The 15,874-nt window shown below is 46.4% G+C and overlaps 1 protein-coding gene across 1 annotated transcript in view; it reads left to right on the top strand.

Annotated features, from left to right (window-relative positions):
- Positions 1-540: 540 nt before the first annotated feature.
- Positions 541-15,874, top strand: part of SYNPR (synaptoporin) — a 97,753-nt gene continuing 82,419 nt past the window's right edge. Inside the window, exons 1-2 of the mRNA XM_064724057.1 lie at positions 541-694; positions 795-860. Coding sequence (XP_064580127.1) covers positions 677-694; positions 795-860 — 84 coding nt within the window. The 5' untranslated portion in view covers positions 541-676. The remainder of the gene's footprint in view (positions 695-794; positions 861-15,874) is intronic.

The following is a 15,874-nucleotide window of genomic DNA, read 5'->3' as shown; positions in this document are numbered from 1 at the left end:
TGGGAATGCTGTCGGAGAGCGTGGATGGACACAGGGAACCTCCATTCCTGCCGGGCTGTGCCACCCGGGATGCATTAGAACTGTTAAGGCTCTGCTGGGAAATGAGGCCAGGACAACAGCAAGGCAGAAATCGCTGTTCTGCTGTCAAGGAAATGCTCGAAAAAGCGGGAGGGAGCGAGGGCTGAGAGCGCAGAGCTGCAACCCTGCGGCCGCGGGGGAGAAGAGCGAGTCCGTCCCGGGAGGGGCTGGGAGGATGGAAGCACGCAGGGCAGGGGGGGCCATCCCTTAAATATTAATAGTTATGTGCGCGCGCTCAGGAGGCAGTTTGTTTTCTCTCTTTAAAAAAAAAAAAAACAAAAACAAAAACAAAAAAATTCCTGATGCTTTCCTCCAGAAATAAAAATTTAAAAAACAAAACAACAAAAAATTAACGCAGATTCCCAGAAGGCCAACGCGGCTATCGGAAGCGCGGGAGCGGCGGCGGCCGGGGCGGCCCGTTGGGGGCAGCGGGCGGGGGCCGGGGCCGGGGCGGCTCCGCGGGGCGGCGCGGGGGGCGCGGGCCCCGCCCGGCTGCTCCGCCCGGCCTGCGCGGGGGCAGCGCCGCGCATCCCGGCTGGCGGCGGGCGGGAGGCTCCGCTGGGCTCCGCTCGGCTCCGCTCCGCGGGGCTGCGGCGCCATGGAGGCGGTGGACCAGGTACGCGGGGCGCCGCGGGTGAGGGGCGGGCGGGCTGCGCCGCGGGCAGCGCGGAGCGGGCGCGGGGCTGACCCCTCTCTCCGTCTCTCCCTGCCCGCAGCTCGCCTCCGCCGGCACTTTCCGCGTGGTGAAGGAGCCGCTGGCCTTCCTCAGGGTGCTCGAGTGGGTGAGTGCCGCGCTCGGAGGGGTTTGGGGGGGCTGTGGCCGAAGTGCGCGCACGGCGGAACAGGTGGGAGCTGGGCCGGGCGGAGGGACGGGGACACGGGGGATGGGGACGGGGACTCGCGTCCTACAGCGCTGGGTTTGTGGGTGACCCCCCCGCTATCCGTGTGCTGGCTGTAAACGAATTAAAAAAAAAAAAAAAAAGCAGCGAGGAAAATAAAATCCTCGTTATGCGTTTAGCAAACTTGTCTCTGGGCCGAGCGGGGAAGGAGGCAGATAATTGGTGTGCGGAGCAATGTCACTGTGTGTTGCTCTGATGCTCATTCGTAGTGAAGTCTGCAGGTCAAATGACATCCATCGCCGGTAGGTCTGCGGGAGCAGAGAGCCTCTCTGAACGGAAAGTTCAGAACATGTCATGGAGGATTAATCACATTCCCCTAACGCCGACTGGCTGGGGAATTATGTAAGGCGTGTATTTTGGGGGGCGCATCCCTGTGCGGGTGTGTTTATCCACATGTTGGCACCTGCAACGTGCAGCCCGGCCAGGGTGCCTCTGAGGGGGTGTTTTGGTGTGCTGGGGGCAGCTGCTCACCCCAGACTCTGTCCCTGCTCACCAGAAGCAGCTCCTCTTCCCCGCTGGGCACCTTGAAGCATCAGGTCCTGTGGAGTTGGGCAGTGGTGATGTGGTGGGGCCACAGCCCTGGACAGGGTGGCCCCAGAGTGGGTCACCTGCACATGGCAGTGGATGGACAAGGTCCCTCGTGTTCTTTGCCCAGAGCTCTGCAAACCCACCCAGCCCTGCTGCTCCTGCCTCAAGGAGAAGTTAGGACATGCAGGGCTGAGCCCCAGGTGCTGGTCTGAGGGTGCTTCAGCCACTCTGCAGCGCTCACTGCGGGGCAGAAGAACAGGAGCAAAGCTGTTCTATGGCAAATAGCTGCTGGGAGCGTGGCCTTTTGGCTGCCTGCCTGATGAGGCTATGTCTGATGGGGCTTGGGAAGCGAGCCCTGCTGGGGAGGACTCTGGGCTGATGGGCATGGGCTGTGCCATCCATCGGGAAAATTGTCCCCGCCCCAGCCAGTGTGTTGGCATCCTTGGGACAGCGAGTGGGAACTCTTCTCTTGGCACTTTCCTGGGTCTGTAACTTCTTCCAACAGCCAAATATAAAAGCTGCCTTTGTCACGGTTGGAAGGCACAAGTGGAGCTGCTCTGGCTGCTGCAAGTGCACGTTGCCTGTGTGTGTACACAGCAGCACACGCGGCCGTGTGTGCACGGAGCTCTCTGACACGGCCAGAGTGGGACAGCCCTTGGCAAATAAGGGAGTACAGGAAAAGGGTGCAGAGTGTGGTAACATTTAAGATGATCTGAGAAGTTACTTTCTATCCATTTGACATGTATGTGTAAGTAGAATTAAGCACTGTTTAGTTTATGGTATTTCACAGTGTGGAAGTCCTTATTTTTTTTTTTAATATACTTGAAAGGCTTTTTGGATTACTGGAATTCCATCTCTATTCAATTAATCTTACTCTCCCATCTTTCTTCTCTTCTCACCATGCCTCCAAACTGCTGTCCACCTCTCTCTACCATTTCCAGTCCCAGCTAACTGTCCACCTCTCCCTCAGACCCCTTTTATCAGCCTAGCCATAATTTTAAACCTTAAACACTCAAAAGACCAAATGCTCCAGTCAATTCTGTGTCCCCTCCCATGTCCCCCAGCAGCCTCACAGACCTTGTTGCACTTGATCAGAGCAGTTAAATTACACCCTTATCACCTCCCACTTGAGTCCTAGATTGCATCTGCCAGGGAATAAAGTTCATGGCCCGGCTGGTGACGCAGTGGTGCTGGGCGTTGGGTGGCTCTCGTGCCTGGGGGGGAGGCTCTGTGGTGCTGCAGCACAGATGGCAGAGCTGTGGGAGTTCCTTGGGAAGGCTGCGAGGGTGGAGGTGGTGCAGCCTGAAAATGTCCTCAGCTTGTCCATGCAGCCCAGCCTTGAATTCTCACTCTCGTTGTTTGGGGTGGCTCACAGTGGCTCTGGGGTGAGCACATCCTTTATTCCTGAACCACTGCTGCTGAAATCCCTGTGTTTGTGGGTGCACACATTTGTGGGTCTGGAGGCAACTGAAATAGCTTGGGGGTTCCTCAGATGGGAAACTGTAACTGCTGCAGAATTAATCTTCAGGTATGCAGATTTTAGTTTTCCTGTCATCTGGCTCAGACATGGACTTCTGTCCCGAGGAACAGGGACCTTATCTGACGTTCTCAATTTCCTACTTTGATGGTCACCTAACACCCAGAGAGAAGCTGCTGAGATAAGGCTGATTCTTCTGAATATTCATAGCACTGTAATTTGTTTTCATTTGTATTTCCTATGTACACTGTAATCTTATTTTAATCTTTTTAAATCAATTTTAAGAAATTGCATTTAGAAGCCATTAAGAAACAACACTGGCTCAGGCCTGGGAAAGGTTAAGAGGAAGAAAAACCAAGAAACCAACTTGTAGCAATTATGCAAGAGTTGCATTTTTTGAACTCTACCTTGGCAATAAAGCATGTGGATCACAAATATGAACTTGGAAAAATGCACACAGCTGCACTGGGTGAGGCCTGGGTGTTTCCAGCTTGAGTCAACTCATGGCATGTGCTGGGGGCAGGGAAGAGCTGTATAAAAGCTGTATTTGTTCTTGCTCATCTTCAGTCCCTTGGCTGTTACTCCACAGATCTTTGCATGAGAAGAATGTTCTTCTGAAGCTTATTTCTCAGATAATCCACTGTGGCACTACAACCAGTAGCAATGTCACAAACACTCTTACAACTTCATTTGAAAAATAACTCTCTTATTCGTGCACCTGACAATAATGAATAAGGAAGGAAGGAAGAGAAGAAATACCTTCATTCATCTCCCTGGATTAATTTCAGTCCTGTGACTCTCTGGATGTGTTTAGACTGCTTTTATTGGGGTCTGCAAAAAGTGAGCAAGACCAGCAAGTTTGTCACTTTCGGTCTATTTGTTTTGCACTTGCTGCCTCTCTGGAGCCCTAGAAGAGGAAATTAAGTTAAAAGCAAGGCAATGTGATGGGTATAGGAGCTACCTGCTGTACTCGGGCTGTTACTGGAAAAATATTTTTGTACAAATGGGAACTTTGTATCCCTAGGCTGTGGGGGCCAGAGGGGGCATGGGTGGTGGTGTGGTGTGTGGGTGTGTATGTTTAATTACATTGTGAATTACAACAAACAACTTTCCTTCTGCAAACCCAAAGCAACCTGATACTTGTCGATTTCCTGTAAAGTAACAAGAGCTGCAGTGCCGTCCATAATGTCTTTCTCTGTGTTCCTCCATAAATGTCCATAATGTCTTTCCTGTATTCCTCCATAAATAGCAGGATGCAGAAACTCCACCGTTGTGCCAGTCAGGAGATGCTGTGATTGCCTTGATGGTTTTCTATAGGTTGGTGTTTTAAAATACCTTGCAGGGAGCTCCCATCTCCACCAACTTGCAGCTGTGTCTGGATTACAATGGGCAGGGGGTATTTTTGGCACAAAGGCCAGGCTGCAACTTTGTGTAAGCCAGTGCAGCTTTTATCAGGGTACTTGTGAATCATTTATGTTACAGGACAAATTTTGTGGACACTATGGCTTTTCTTAATAGGACAACTTGGAAGTGAATGTTAGGATGTTCAGGGAACTCAAACGTGTCTGAGTTGTTTTATTTCTTGCCTTTATGCAAAAAAAAAAAAAATACATTGCAGGCCTTGCATGACTGACTTTCATTGCTGCTCATGAGCATCTCCATGGGATGTTCCAAAGAGTTCCAAAACATCGGACAACAAATCTCTGGGGGGAATTGGATGAAGATTGTTTGAAAAATCTGTGTGTGGTGCACATGGACTGAGCTAACCTTGCTTTGCCTCCACGCTGTGATCACTTGACTGGTGAGCCAGGAGAAAGGCCAGGCTGTTGTCAAGCTTGCTTTGATGGTATAGATTCTGAAAGGGTTAGCACCTCCTGCCTTGCACACAGATGTGTGTTCAGAAGGCAGAGGGAAGCTGAATCTTGAAAGACTGATAATAAGTCTTGTCTTTTGTCCTAGTGCTGATTGCTCATCTGGCCGTGGAGTGCTTTTGTTGGATTATATTTGCATGCATATGAATGGACATAAGTAGATGCATGCTTTCAAGTGTGCCCCAGAAAAGCCTAGATATCTTGAGATGCTGAAAATAAACGGGAAAGAAATAAGAATGTAATGCTTCCATGAAGCATGTGTGATTAGTAGTTTGGTCTGTCTAATGTATTATTGGCCTGAGATGTTTTATAGCTGTTTGAGACTCTTCATCATATTTGCATATATGTGTTTGGTTTTTGCTTAACCAGAAGGCTGCTGGCTACTCTGGTATGGGCAGACACTAAGTTGGTGGAGCAGGTTTATCTTGCTGAAGCTTAATGCTCCTCATGGATGCAGAGTGGAAGAGTTGAGTATTTGATCTTCTCTGCATTGAAAGAACATAGAGAAGAAAAGCCTTTATTGAAAGAAAAGCCTTTAAAAATAGAAATATTTCTTATTGCCTGGTGATTTTGCTTATACAATGCCAGGATCAGATGTTGCATTTAGTGCTGGGTCCATCCATCTTGCTGTGTAAGAAGCACATACACATGTTAAAAATGTATTACCAAGTCTTTTGATGTCCGCCTGGGGATGTAAGTACTTAGCTGTTCTTGTGAACTGGGTCCCAGTTGCTGCCTCAATGGTCTTGTATGTGTATTGTCAGGTCAGTAAAACATGTGCCACTAAATCAAGAAATGTAAATCCATTTCTATGGTATTTTAATATTAGAAAGGTAATTACCGTGTAACTAACCCTTCTCTGTAAGCTGTCATTAATTGGATGATTTCTTATAGGCAGCTTAGCATAATGCATGCAAAATACACTGCAGCTCTGGGCAGGCAAAAATTGCCACGATGAACCAACAAGATGTGTGAGCATCCAGGAGCCCTGAGCCCTGGGAACAGGCTTCGTTTGTCCTTGGCTTTGGGCCTGCAACTCTGAGGACTTATTGGGGTAATCTGCAGGCAGGGAACTCTGTCAGACGAGTTATTTTTATTAGGAAGAGTCCACGAAGTGGATTTTGCTGTTAGACATCAGGTGTGCAACAGGAAGGATCTGAGAGGTTTTTGTAGTCTCACTGAAGCAGATGTGGAAGCCAAATGTCACTCTGCCAGTGGGACTGGCATCAAGGCAGCACAAGCACTGGCAGTGCCTACCTTGTGGTCCTAAAATCTCAACTACTGTGAGTCTCATGATTCTGAGACCTCTGGCTTTGATAAAAGATACGGTTTTAGATCAAGGTAGCAGAAAAAGATGGGAGCTCTTGAAAACCCAGAACAGAACTGAAAGAACAGGAAATCTGCCTTGTGGTCCCGTGTTTTATGCAGTCTGCAGAGAGCTGACTGCTTTGCTGTTCACATCCATCATTATCTGCATGCATATCTGGTTGGAAACTGAGAACTGTGCTTATCAGCAAGTTGCTGTTAAAACGGTACAAATGCTGATACAGGGGAAGAGAAAAGGTCAGCAGTGCCCGACCACATTGCAAATAAATGACATCCTTCATCTGGAAAATGCCTACCATTTTCCATTTTAGGACCATGCTGCGATCACGGAAGAGCTGATTTTAAAAGGTCAGCTAATAGTTCATTTAAATCCTGATGTTTCTCAAACAGCCCAGAGTGTGACCTGGTATAAAATAATTATGTAGGATTAGCTCATATGGTTGAGAGACAGGGCTCAAGGAGCAGAACTTTTTGGAGTTTCATGCTGCTGTTGTGGAAGTTCCTGGGAGAAACTGGTGAAATCTCATGGCAGGCCATTTCAATGGCTGCTCTTATCCAAGCGTGGCTGTTTGAAGCATTAGGAATAGAAGATGAGAAAAGAGACTCATTAATGCTAAATTTGATTATATATGCAAACCAGGTTTCTATGAAAAGAAGAACAAAAATGATCTGACTTTCAAACTAGCAATAAGATGTGTGCAGATAGAGGGTTCTGCTATTAGACAAACCCGGCAAAGTCTCCTTGACAATTTTTATGAGGGCGATGTTTCAGTCATCACTCCTGTAAATCAGCATCTGCATAATTGGAGCTCCGGGTAAAAGCCCTGCATGTTGACATCTCTGGATTCAGATGTTGCAGTTGGGAGAGGACAGGCTTGGAGATGCTTCTGATAAAGCCCTTTTTATCATTTGGATGCTCAGGTCTCTAGTTTAACCTGCATTCATGGCACTGTGTGTGGTCCCAAGGGGCAGGAGGTGTTGCTTGGTGAAGTTCTCCATTCTGCTCCGGGGGACGGGACCTTGTCCTGAGCAGGGGAAGAGGAGAGGCAGACAGAGGTGACCCTGGGCTCTGCACAGGACTGGCTCTGGAAGACAAAGCTGCACCTCTGCAAGCCCAGCTTTCCCCTTGGGCACTGAGTAAAAATGCTTTGTAGTATGGGCCTGGGGTGCAGTGTGGAAAACACCACTTGGCTGGCTGTCTGTCCAGCCCAGCAGCTGCCAGAGGGGTCTTCATGGATTTTACTCCCAGGGGAGTCTACAGAGTGCTGTTTAGAACATTACAGAAAGGCATATATATACAGTGTGGAGATGCTGTGTTTAAGGTGTTTGTTCAAAGTGGCATATGGGCTGCAAAGTGTGACATTGTTGCTAAGGTGACAGCTTGCTTGCTTTTTGGCAAAAGCAAAAGAATACTGAATATAGGCAAACTGTAAGCTTTTCCTTTAATTTGCACAGTTTTATCTTCTGGTTGTGATAGAGACTTCTCAGGTTTGTGTCTGGGAGCATTGTCTTCCCATTCTGAATACTTCACTCAGTTATAAAAGCTAATAGTGCTTCCCATTCTTAAGGGAAGTCCTAAATCACATAAAATTATGGGAATTCCAATTATTATAATTGTAGATTTAATTTATGTCATTGAAAGGCTTTGATATATAATATTTATTGAAGCAAGGAAGCATTCTCTAAGAATATTTTATATAAACAAAAGTACTAGGTGTTGTGTCATTAGCAGCCTATAGATGCAGGCACATCCCTGAGTGCATGCTCCAGATTTTTGGATGGGGCATTTGCACTCATTTGAGCACACAAGTGCTCAGCTGGAATGGATGGTGTAGGGAGAGAGAGCTCCTGTGGGTCAGGCTCAGAGGTTGGTTGTGGTGGGAGGGAGCAGAGTCTTGTGTTGGACAGCCTGGGCTCTGCTGTGGTGAAGCATTTTCATAATGCTGCCAGGGGAGGAGGATCAGCAGAGGATTAGACTGGTGTGGCCCCTAAGGAGAGAGGGTTTTCCAGATGAGCAGCCATCTGTGGCATGAAGCAAATGTTATGAACCTCAGTGTTGAGAGCAAAGAAGAAAGGTCTCACAGGATGAATGTCAGCTTTGGCCCTTAAAGCAGAGGGGTAGGGGCATGACCCAGGAAAAGCTGAAGTAATGTGCTCATTGCCCTTTATTGTTTTACCTTTCCTTTTTTGTTTTTTTTCCCTAATGTTCTAATGGAGGGATAATTGTGTTTCTCTGAGCAAGCTGTTCTGTCTGTGCCTTTTCCAGAATGCCTTAGCATCTGGGAGAAGGCTGTGTTAGAGGCAGAGCCTGTGGGAGCTGCTGAACAAGTACTGTGGGGAGCAGCAAGTGCTGCAGCCTGAGGCTTGGGACAAACACTGTGGGGAGCTCTGGGGCTCCAGGGCCTGGATCAGTGCTGGTGCAGATGTTCAGCCCAGTTTGGCAGGGCCATTGCAAGGCAGAAGCTGGTGAGGATGTTTTCAGTGCTCAGACATGACACAGGGAGCTTTTGCTGGATTGGAGAACGCACCTTGATAAGAAGACCCCATCCTAGTCACTAAAATGTGCAGGAGGGAGGTAGTGTTAAGGAAGCAGGAGAAAAACTGAAGCAGGAAGATTTTAATGAAGTTTTATCCATTTTCAGTGGAGAGATGAACAATCTCAGACCTGCTGTCAGAAATAAATCTGATTTGACTCTTGCAAAAGTCCCAACCTGTCAACTTGATCTTTATTCTATGAGAAGTACCAGAGCCTGCTGTGAACAGCCTGACTGAATATTCACCAGAAGTACTCAAAACTCTGAAGTATTGAGGGTGAAATTCTGCCCAGAAGATTTCAAAATGAAATGCTAACCAACATCAGCAAGATCATTGATACATCAGGAATTTATAGTAACAGCTCTATAGCAGCTCTTTGAATTTCTAAGAGAAGTTTATTGTGTTTGTCCTCAGTCTTCTCTTTTCCTGATGTTAATGCTCTGCCCTCCTGTGTAATTTCTCAGGTGATGCAAATACAAAGTATGTTTGCCTAGAAGTGATAAGCCCCAGCTCAAATCCTTTGTCATGTACATGTTGGGTGCTTGTGTTGGGGCCCCATGTTTGACACTGCATCTGACAGTCTTCATATTAGGTGAAAAGCCTCTCTAGCATCCCCAACAGTATTAAAGAAGTAGCAAAATCTTCCTTTCTAGGTTCCCAAAAACCAAGGAGACATCTGGCTTCTTGGTTCAGCCTCCCTGAGGTGGGCTGTATGGTCTATGGCTGCCTTAAGCATTCAGCCCAAAATACCCCAGGAAGCCATGAAATATCTTACAGTTATTGAACAAGCAAACTTGAGCATTGCTTGAACTATTTTCAGAATAATCTACTCCCTGGCTGTGTGCTGGAGGTATGCTCAAAGCAAAACCAAACAAGACAAGGCCCCCATCTGCATGCATGCAAGTCTAAAACCCCATTGTTGTGTGCCCCTACTCCCCACACAAAGGTCATGTTGCACACAAAACACCACTTTGCATCAGCTTTTTGCCCCATTTCAAACAGCCTTTGTATGGAGGGAAGTGGTTGAACATGGCAAGGTCATGCCTCCCTGCTGGGACTGAAAGGGGAATGATGCTCTTGGGTGTATCTTGTGCCCAGCCCAGGGGGCTTAGGCTTGATACTGGAAATTGGCTTATTACTGCACAATATGTATATAGCAACAATTATCCTTTGAAGCTGAGTTTCAGTTTCTCTTAGTGGTTTTTAGGGACTGTGCTTGAAAGCCAAAGCAAGCGTGGGATTCCCCCACCGCCGAATTCAGCGGCTGATAAATCCGGCAGGGCTCTCCGGATTGCCATCTCCAGGGGCAGTCAGCATGCTGGGATGGAATTGGGACCCGGTTTGAAAGGAGATGCCTGCCAAAAAATTAAACAATGGATGCCTTCCTGTTTAATTTTAACATTTTAATTAAATTCTTTGCTGCTGTGTGCCTTTGATCTTGGTGAGCTGATGCACATGGTGCGTGCTGTTTTGTCGTTGCAGCATTTTGTTCTAATCTTTCACGCAGATGCAAGGATGCATTTGAGGGTGGATAAAAGTGCAAAAGCTGCTCACTGCCAAGTGCTGAGTGCATTGCAGGCTGCCTTTTCCAAGTGGTGACCCACGGGCATGTGGACAGAGGGATTACTCACAAGTGTGCCTCAGTAGAGTTTCTCTCTAAACATATTCACTCCATTTTTTAATCTTCTGTGAGCGGTGCTACAAGAATGATGGAATTACTCATTGAGAGGGTTGATGCCAAGAATGAAGATTTTATTGTGAAAGGAATTTAATTTCAGGTGGAATAATTAATAAACTTTGATTTTTCAGTCAGAGGGCAGAAGCAATGCTGTGTGTTGTATATTGGGCACATCCATCGATTAATCCCAGCCAAGTGCCCAGTTTGGGAGCATTTGGCAGGCAGCTGGCTTTCCTTGCAGCCAGGCACAGAGCAGCAGGAAAGGTATTGGAAGGAGTTTCCTTGTGGATTATAGGCTGGGGCAGGTGATTAAGGATCATGTGGAGTATTTGTCCTCTGTGATTTGGGTTGTACCTAAAATGTCAGTGAAGAAGCTGTCATTGCTACATCAAAGGGAGTCATTGGTAGAGCTGCTTTGGGAAAAGAAATCTCATTTATGTGAGGGAAAAATAATTCTTAATCTCAATTTCCTTTCAAAACTAGGGCTTTGGTGAGATCATGAATGGAGAAATATTTGTGACAGAAACTACAATATTTCAAGACAAAATATTTCTATAAAGAGATACTCTCTACAGAAATGGTTGTATTCTCCTCCTCTGCACACCTCACTGAGGTGCCCCAGGCTCAGTTCTGGAGGAGTCAGTGATGGGACCCTTTTGCCCATTGGAATGATTTGGTCTGGCTGTGGCACCTGATTTCCAGAGCAGGCACAGAGTGAGAAGCCAACCCAAACTCACTGAAGGCACAGCGCTGGTGTTCCCAGGGTAGATGTTGCAAGCACTTAGCACTGGCACTTAGAAAACTCAAGATTTTTTTTTTTTTTTGAGAGATGACAACTCTTTTGGGAAACAACAAGTGAGTCTAAAATGCAGAAAATTATAATCTGAAAATTGTTGAAAATTGTCATCTGATGTGTAAGTCCACGAGTGCACGCTGGTGCTGTAGACTATGCATGTACTGTGTGCCTTGCCCTTTTTCTGGCTGACTGTGGAGTTGTTCAGAGCTGTGCAGGGCAGCCCAGTCCCCTCAGCAGATCAGCAGCACTCCCGAGCCCCCGTGTTTTGCTGCGTGGTCCCGGGGCTGCGGTGGCAGCCTGTCACTCGTGGCAGGCAGCTCGGTGAGAGGGCGCCTGTTCCAGCACAGAATCTGTGCCTGTCCAGATTGTGAGGCCCTGGCAGGCAGCAGGAGCTGGCTCCACAGTGCGCTGACATATGCAGGGGATGCTGGCTGTGCCACGGGGTACGAGCCTCCTGCCACTGCTGCTTCCCAGGCAGGGATGATGCCATGAAAATCAGCTCCTTGCCCATGTCCCAGCGGTGGTCCCCACTGCAGGGACCAATGCTGTCACTGCTTTTTTGTCTTTTCTCTTTTTTTCATCCTCTCCACCATGGCTTTCACAGCAGAATGATGGAGATGGAATTCGGGTCTCATGGCAGAACTGATCCAGCACAGCTTGTGTTGCTGAGAAATCAAATTGAAAAGCTCTTTCTGCCATGCAGCTCACCATGGCATAGTTCAGTCATTTCTAAAAATGGCTTTTTCCCTCTTCAAATTTGTGTGCTCATTAGTGCTGGCCACCCATGGGTGCAGCTTTGTTCGTGCAGCTGGAGGGGCTCTGACAGAGCTCATAAATGTTCATTGTGCAGCTCAGTCCCCCAAAAGTAGTGACTCAGCAGTGATCAGACATCTCTCATGGGACAAACAGTTCCCAGCTATTCCCAAATTGCACTGAAACCCGTGTGTCACTGGGCTGCCAAGAGGCAGGGCTTGAGTACCCCACATCTGTATTGCTTCTGCACAGAAAGATTGCTAAGCATGTCCTGGGTTTTAGGACAAGAGTATTCTTGCTTCGTTTAAAAGAGAATTTTTATTTTTTTTTCTGGGGATTTTTACACTCCACCCCATGATGCGCTTTGGGATGCATTCAGCTTTCTCTTCTGAATAGGGCTCCAGATGATGGAAATAAATTATCATAAATTAGAATAGATTGCACTCTTCAGCATCTCTACATCTGTCATTATGTTTCTTTAACAGTTCAGTTTAACATTTATACACACTCTGACAGCAGCTACTGGTGTGTATGCTATAAATATTGGCTTGCAGAAGACATTAATGGAGTTTAGGTAAACGTTTGATGCCGCTGAGATTCTGTTCCATATGGTGGTATGCAGAAAAATCAGATTCTACATGCCACATATAGTGGTCACGTATTCCTATGGACTGGCCTCCTGGCATTGCAGCAGCTCACTACCCCACCAAGAAAGCACAGGTGCCTTCAAAGAGGAAGGTGAGATTCGTGCAGTCTATTCTGATTTTTACCACCTGTATTTATCTGTGATATTTAAAGCCAATGTAGAGCATGTAGAGATGGGAAGTGTTTATGAAAGAGACATCTCACAGAAGCAGCAATCAGGCAAGAAGATGTGGGAATGCTCTGCTTTGAACATGTCTAAAGAAAACCCGTGGGATTTTCTGGCCCAGGTGCCATTTTGTTGTCAGTAAATGAGTGGCAGGGCGAAAACTTTGTGTATTGGTTGGTCACAGTTGCTAAACCTTTAATATTTTGTTCTACCCCTGATGGAACTATCACCAAAACTACATGGAGGGAGTTTGGCATGAGAGTTTGAGGAACCTGGCTTGCATCCCTCTGACTTACAGGAGGACAAACAGCTGAGACCATCATGACAACAGGCAGGAAGAAATATATTCTGGTTCCTCTAGTGTTCCTTCTGCAGTTCAGCAGAATTTGGGTGTCTCCCAGTTATGGTGTCTCCAATAGGTTTGGGGTTTTTGGTTTGCTGGCTTGGTGGTTTGTTGTTGTTCGGTTTTTTTTCTGTTTGGTTTGTTGTTTTTGTTTTTGTTTTATTTTGCTAATTGCAACACTTTGATTAGAGTAGCCTGCTGGTGTGGCTGTGTCCTCTGCAGTTACTCTGATTTACTTTCAGGCTGGAAGGAAGGTAAGAGGGCAGCTGGGGTAAAGCAGCCCAGCTCCTGCTCCTGATGTGGGGCCCTGGAAACATCTGGCTGGTGCTGGCCTGGGGCACATCTGCTGCAGAGAGCAGTGCCTGCTGCATTTGCCCCTGTGTAATGCAATGTAAGTAATGAGGTAACCACTGTACAAACCGACTCAAAGCAGGGCAGTCTGAGGAGAAAGTGCTCTTCACACTGTAAATTGCTAAAGGTCTTTGTGGTGCCAGTGAATTAAAAATCTGAGAAGAAAAAACCCTCCAGTGCTGTAAGTTCAAGATGAATCTTTTAAAAGCTGCTGGTGGGGAGGGGAAGAGATAACTTATCTGAATGGAAATGCATTTAAACTCTGTATTTTGTACAGCTCTGTGTTGCTGCTAAGCAAACAGTGTGTTCCCTGTCACTTGGAGAGCTGGAGACATTTTTGTGTAGACTGAATAGGTTTCTGTGTTGATGTTACCCCTTTTGATCTTAATCATTAGTCAGGTTTTCAGTCCTTGGCAGGTTATTCCTTTTAAAAGGAGTTTCTTCAGATGATTTGGTGATTCACTCTTATTTATTCACACTGGCAGTACCGAGGAGCCTGGTGTGCATCCTGTGAGCATCTGCAGCCACCTGCCCCCTGACTGGGCAGAAACCCCTTTCTTACCTTTGAGTTTCCAGGTTTTATTGCTGTTCTGACTGCTTGTATGGTTCTTCTGCCTCAACTTTCTTCTGCTTTTTTGCTCCTGTGGAGAAAAAAAAAGTTTTGTGAAACCATTAGCAAAATCTTTCTGCCCAGAGCAAAACCTTGCCCGTGAATTTCCTTTGAATGCTTACTTGTGTCTGAGCTTGAGGCTGGCATTTAGGTCTCTTGAATGGGGTTTTAAAGGAAATAAACTGTACTTAAAGAAGGGCAGCATTTACATTGGCCTGATGCTAAAGACATTTTAGCCCAGCCAACGAGATTTTATGGTGAGCCTTGGTCCAGCAAGGAGCCCTTCAGCCTTCTCCAAGCTGAAAGAGAAGCTGGACTCTGGGGAGCAGTGTCAAAGCATTGAAACTCTTATCATTTACATATTTTGATTCTTTGAGGACTGGACAATTTATATCTGCAGTCTGGGTGCAGCTAGGACAGGTGTGGGTTTCTCCATGATGCCCTAATATAAGCATGCAGAATTTGGGAAGGAATGTGCAGTGAGAGGAAATTCATGTAAACAGTCTGCATTGGATCACTTGTCATGAGGATATCTCTTTGAATTATGTATTTAATTAACTGAATTTTTTAAAAAATTTATCTCTCATCTACACTGTAAGGATATTTTTGGCTGGAGAGGAGAGAAAGGAGCCTTTATTCTGGATGAGTTTTTCTGTTTGTTTTCAAATACACATTATGTTCTCATAGGAAAGAAGTCTGTGTACTTCTTTTTCATCAAACCTTTAAGCTTTCACATATGGCTGACATTCATCAATTCTAAAGCTGTTTCTTTTAAGCTTTCTGCCCCCATTGTAAACCTGGAGATGACCTGCTCCCAGTTCCTGCTGTCACCTGTCCCTGGCTGAAAGGCCCTTTGGGGTAGGACGGGAGGAAAGTCACACTTTTTGCATTCCAATCAGTGCTGGATCTCATAGAGTTTAAAAATATCGCAAGTGAAAAAACATGGATGTGAGTCATACAGAAAGCACCCTTCATTTCTCAGGAAGTAAAAATATCAGAAAAACACATTCTTCAGATGTTTCCTCCTGTTGAGAGGTAGCCGCATCTAAGATTTCTGTTTGAAGTGTTGAATCATAAACATTGGTTCCCTGCTGTCACAGTGACCACTGGGTGCAGGAGAGGCCTATTAAACATTAACAGCTCACACTGTGCCAGAGCTACATCAGCCACGAGGGGCTGGGTGGGCTTTGCATGAGGAGCAAAATGTGGAGAAGTCTGTGATGTCAATTGGAGAAGTCTGCGATGTCAATTCTGGGCCAGGATACTCCAGTGCTCAATCGCATCTGCAGTGAATGCCCCACTGCTGGAAAGTTCTGTGCTCTCTTTGGACCCAAACACTCATCCCCATCTAACACATGTGGTGTCATATTCCAGGGCAGCATATCTGCATTTTGGAGGAGTGAGCTCTTTCTTTTCAGTCATTGCCTTTGCCCCTCAGGGGTAGTGAGACCATGGTTTTGTATCAGCCTGCTTTAGTGGTATTCGTGAAGCAAACATGTTTTAAAATGCATATGCATTTCCCTCTGTTTTTACAAGATTAATATTTGAAAGGCTATTTAATACAAAAATGCCTAAAATTGTTTAAATCTGAGGCATGCTGGAGAGATCAGAGAACTCTTATCAGCTGAATTAGTAATGTTGAATTAGAAATGAGAAAATCCTTTTCAGTTTAAGTGGCTTTTCTCAGAACTTTTTGCATGTTTAATATCTTCATTCATCCTTCTCATAATTGTGCCAGTTTCAGCACTCCCTGAGTAGCCATGCAGATGTGCACAGTGCACACTGCTCAGACCCTGATCCATTCAGCCAAGCTTTACA

Source organism: Zonotrichia leucophrys, chromosome 12 (assembly GCF_028769735.1).
Source record: "Zonotrichia leucophrys gambelii isolate GWCS_2022_RI chromosome 12, RI_Zleu_2.0, whole genome shotgun sequence".
NCBI lineage: Eukaryota > Metazoa > Chordata > Aves > Passeriformes > Passerellidae > Zonotrichia > Zonotrichia leucophrys.
The sequence above is the reverse complement of the archived record's forward strand: the minus strand, read 5'-3'. Positions and strand labels throughout refer to the sequence as shown.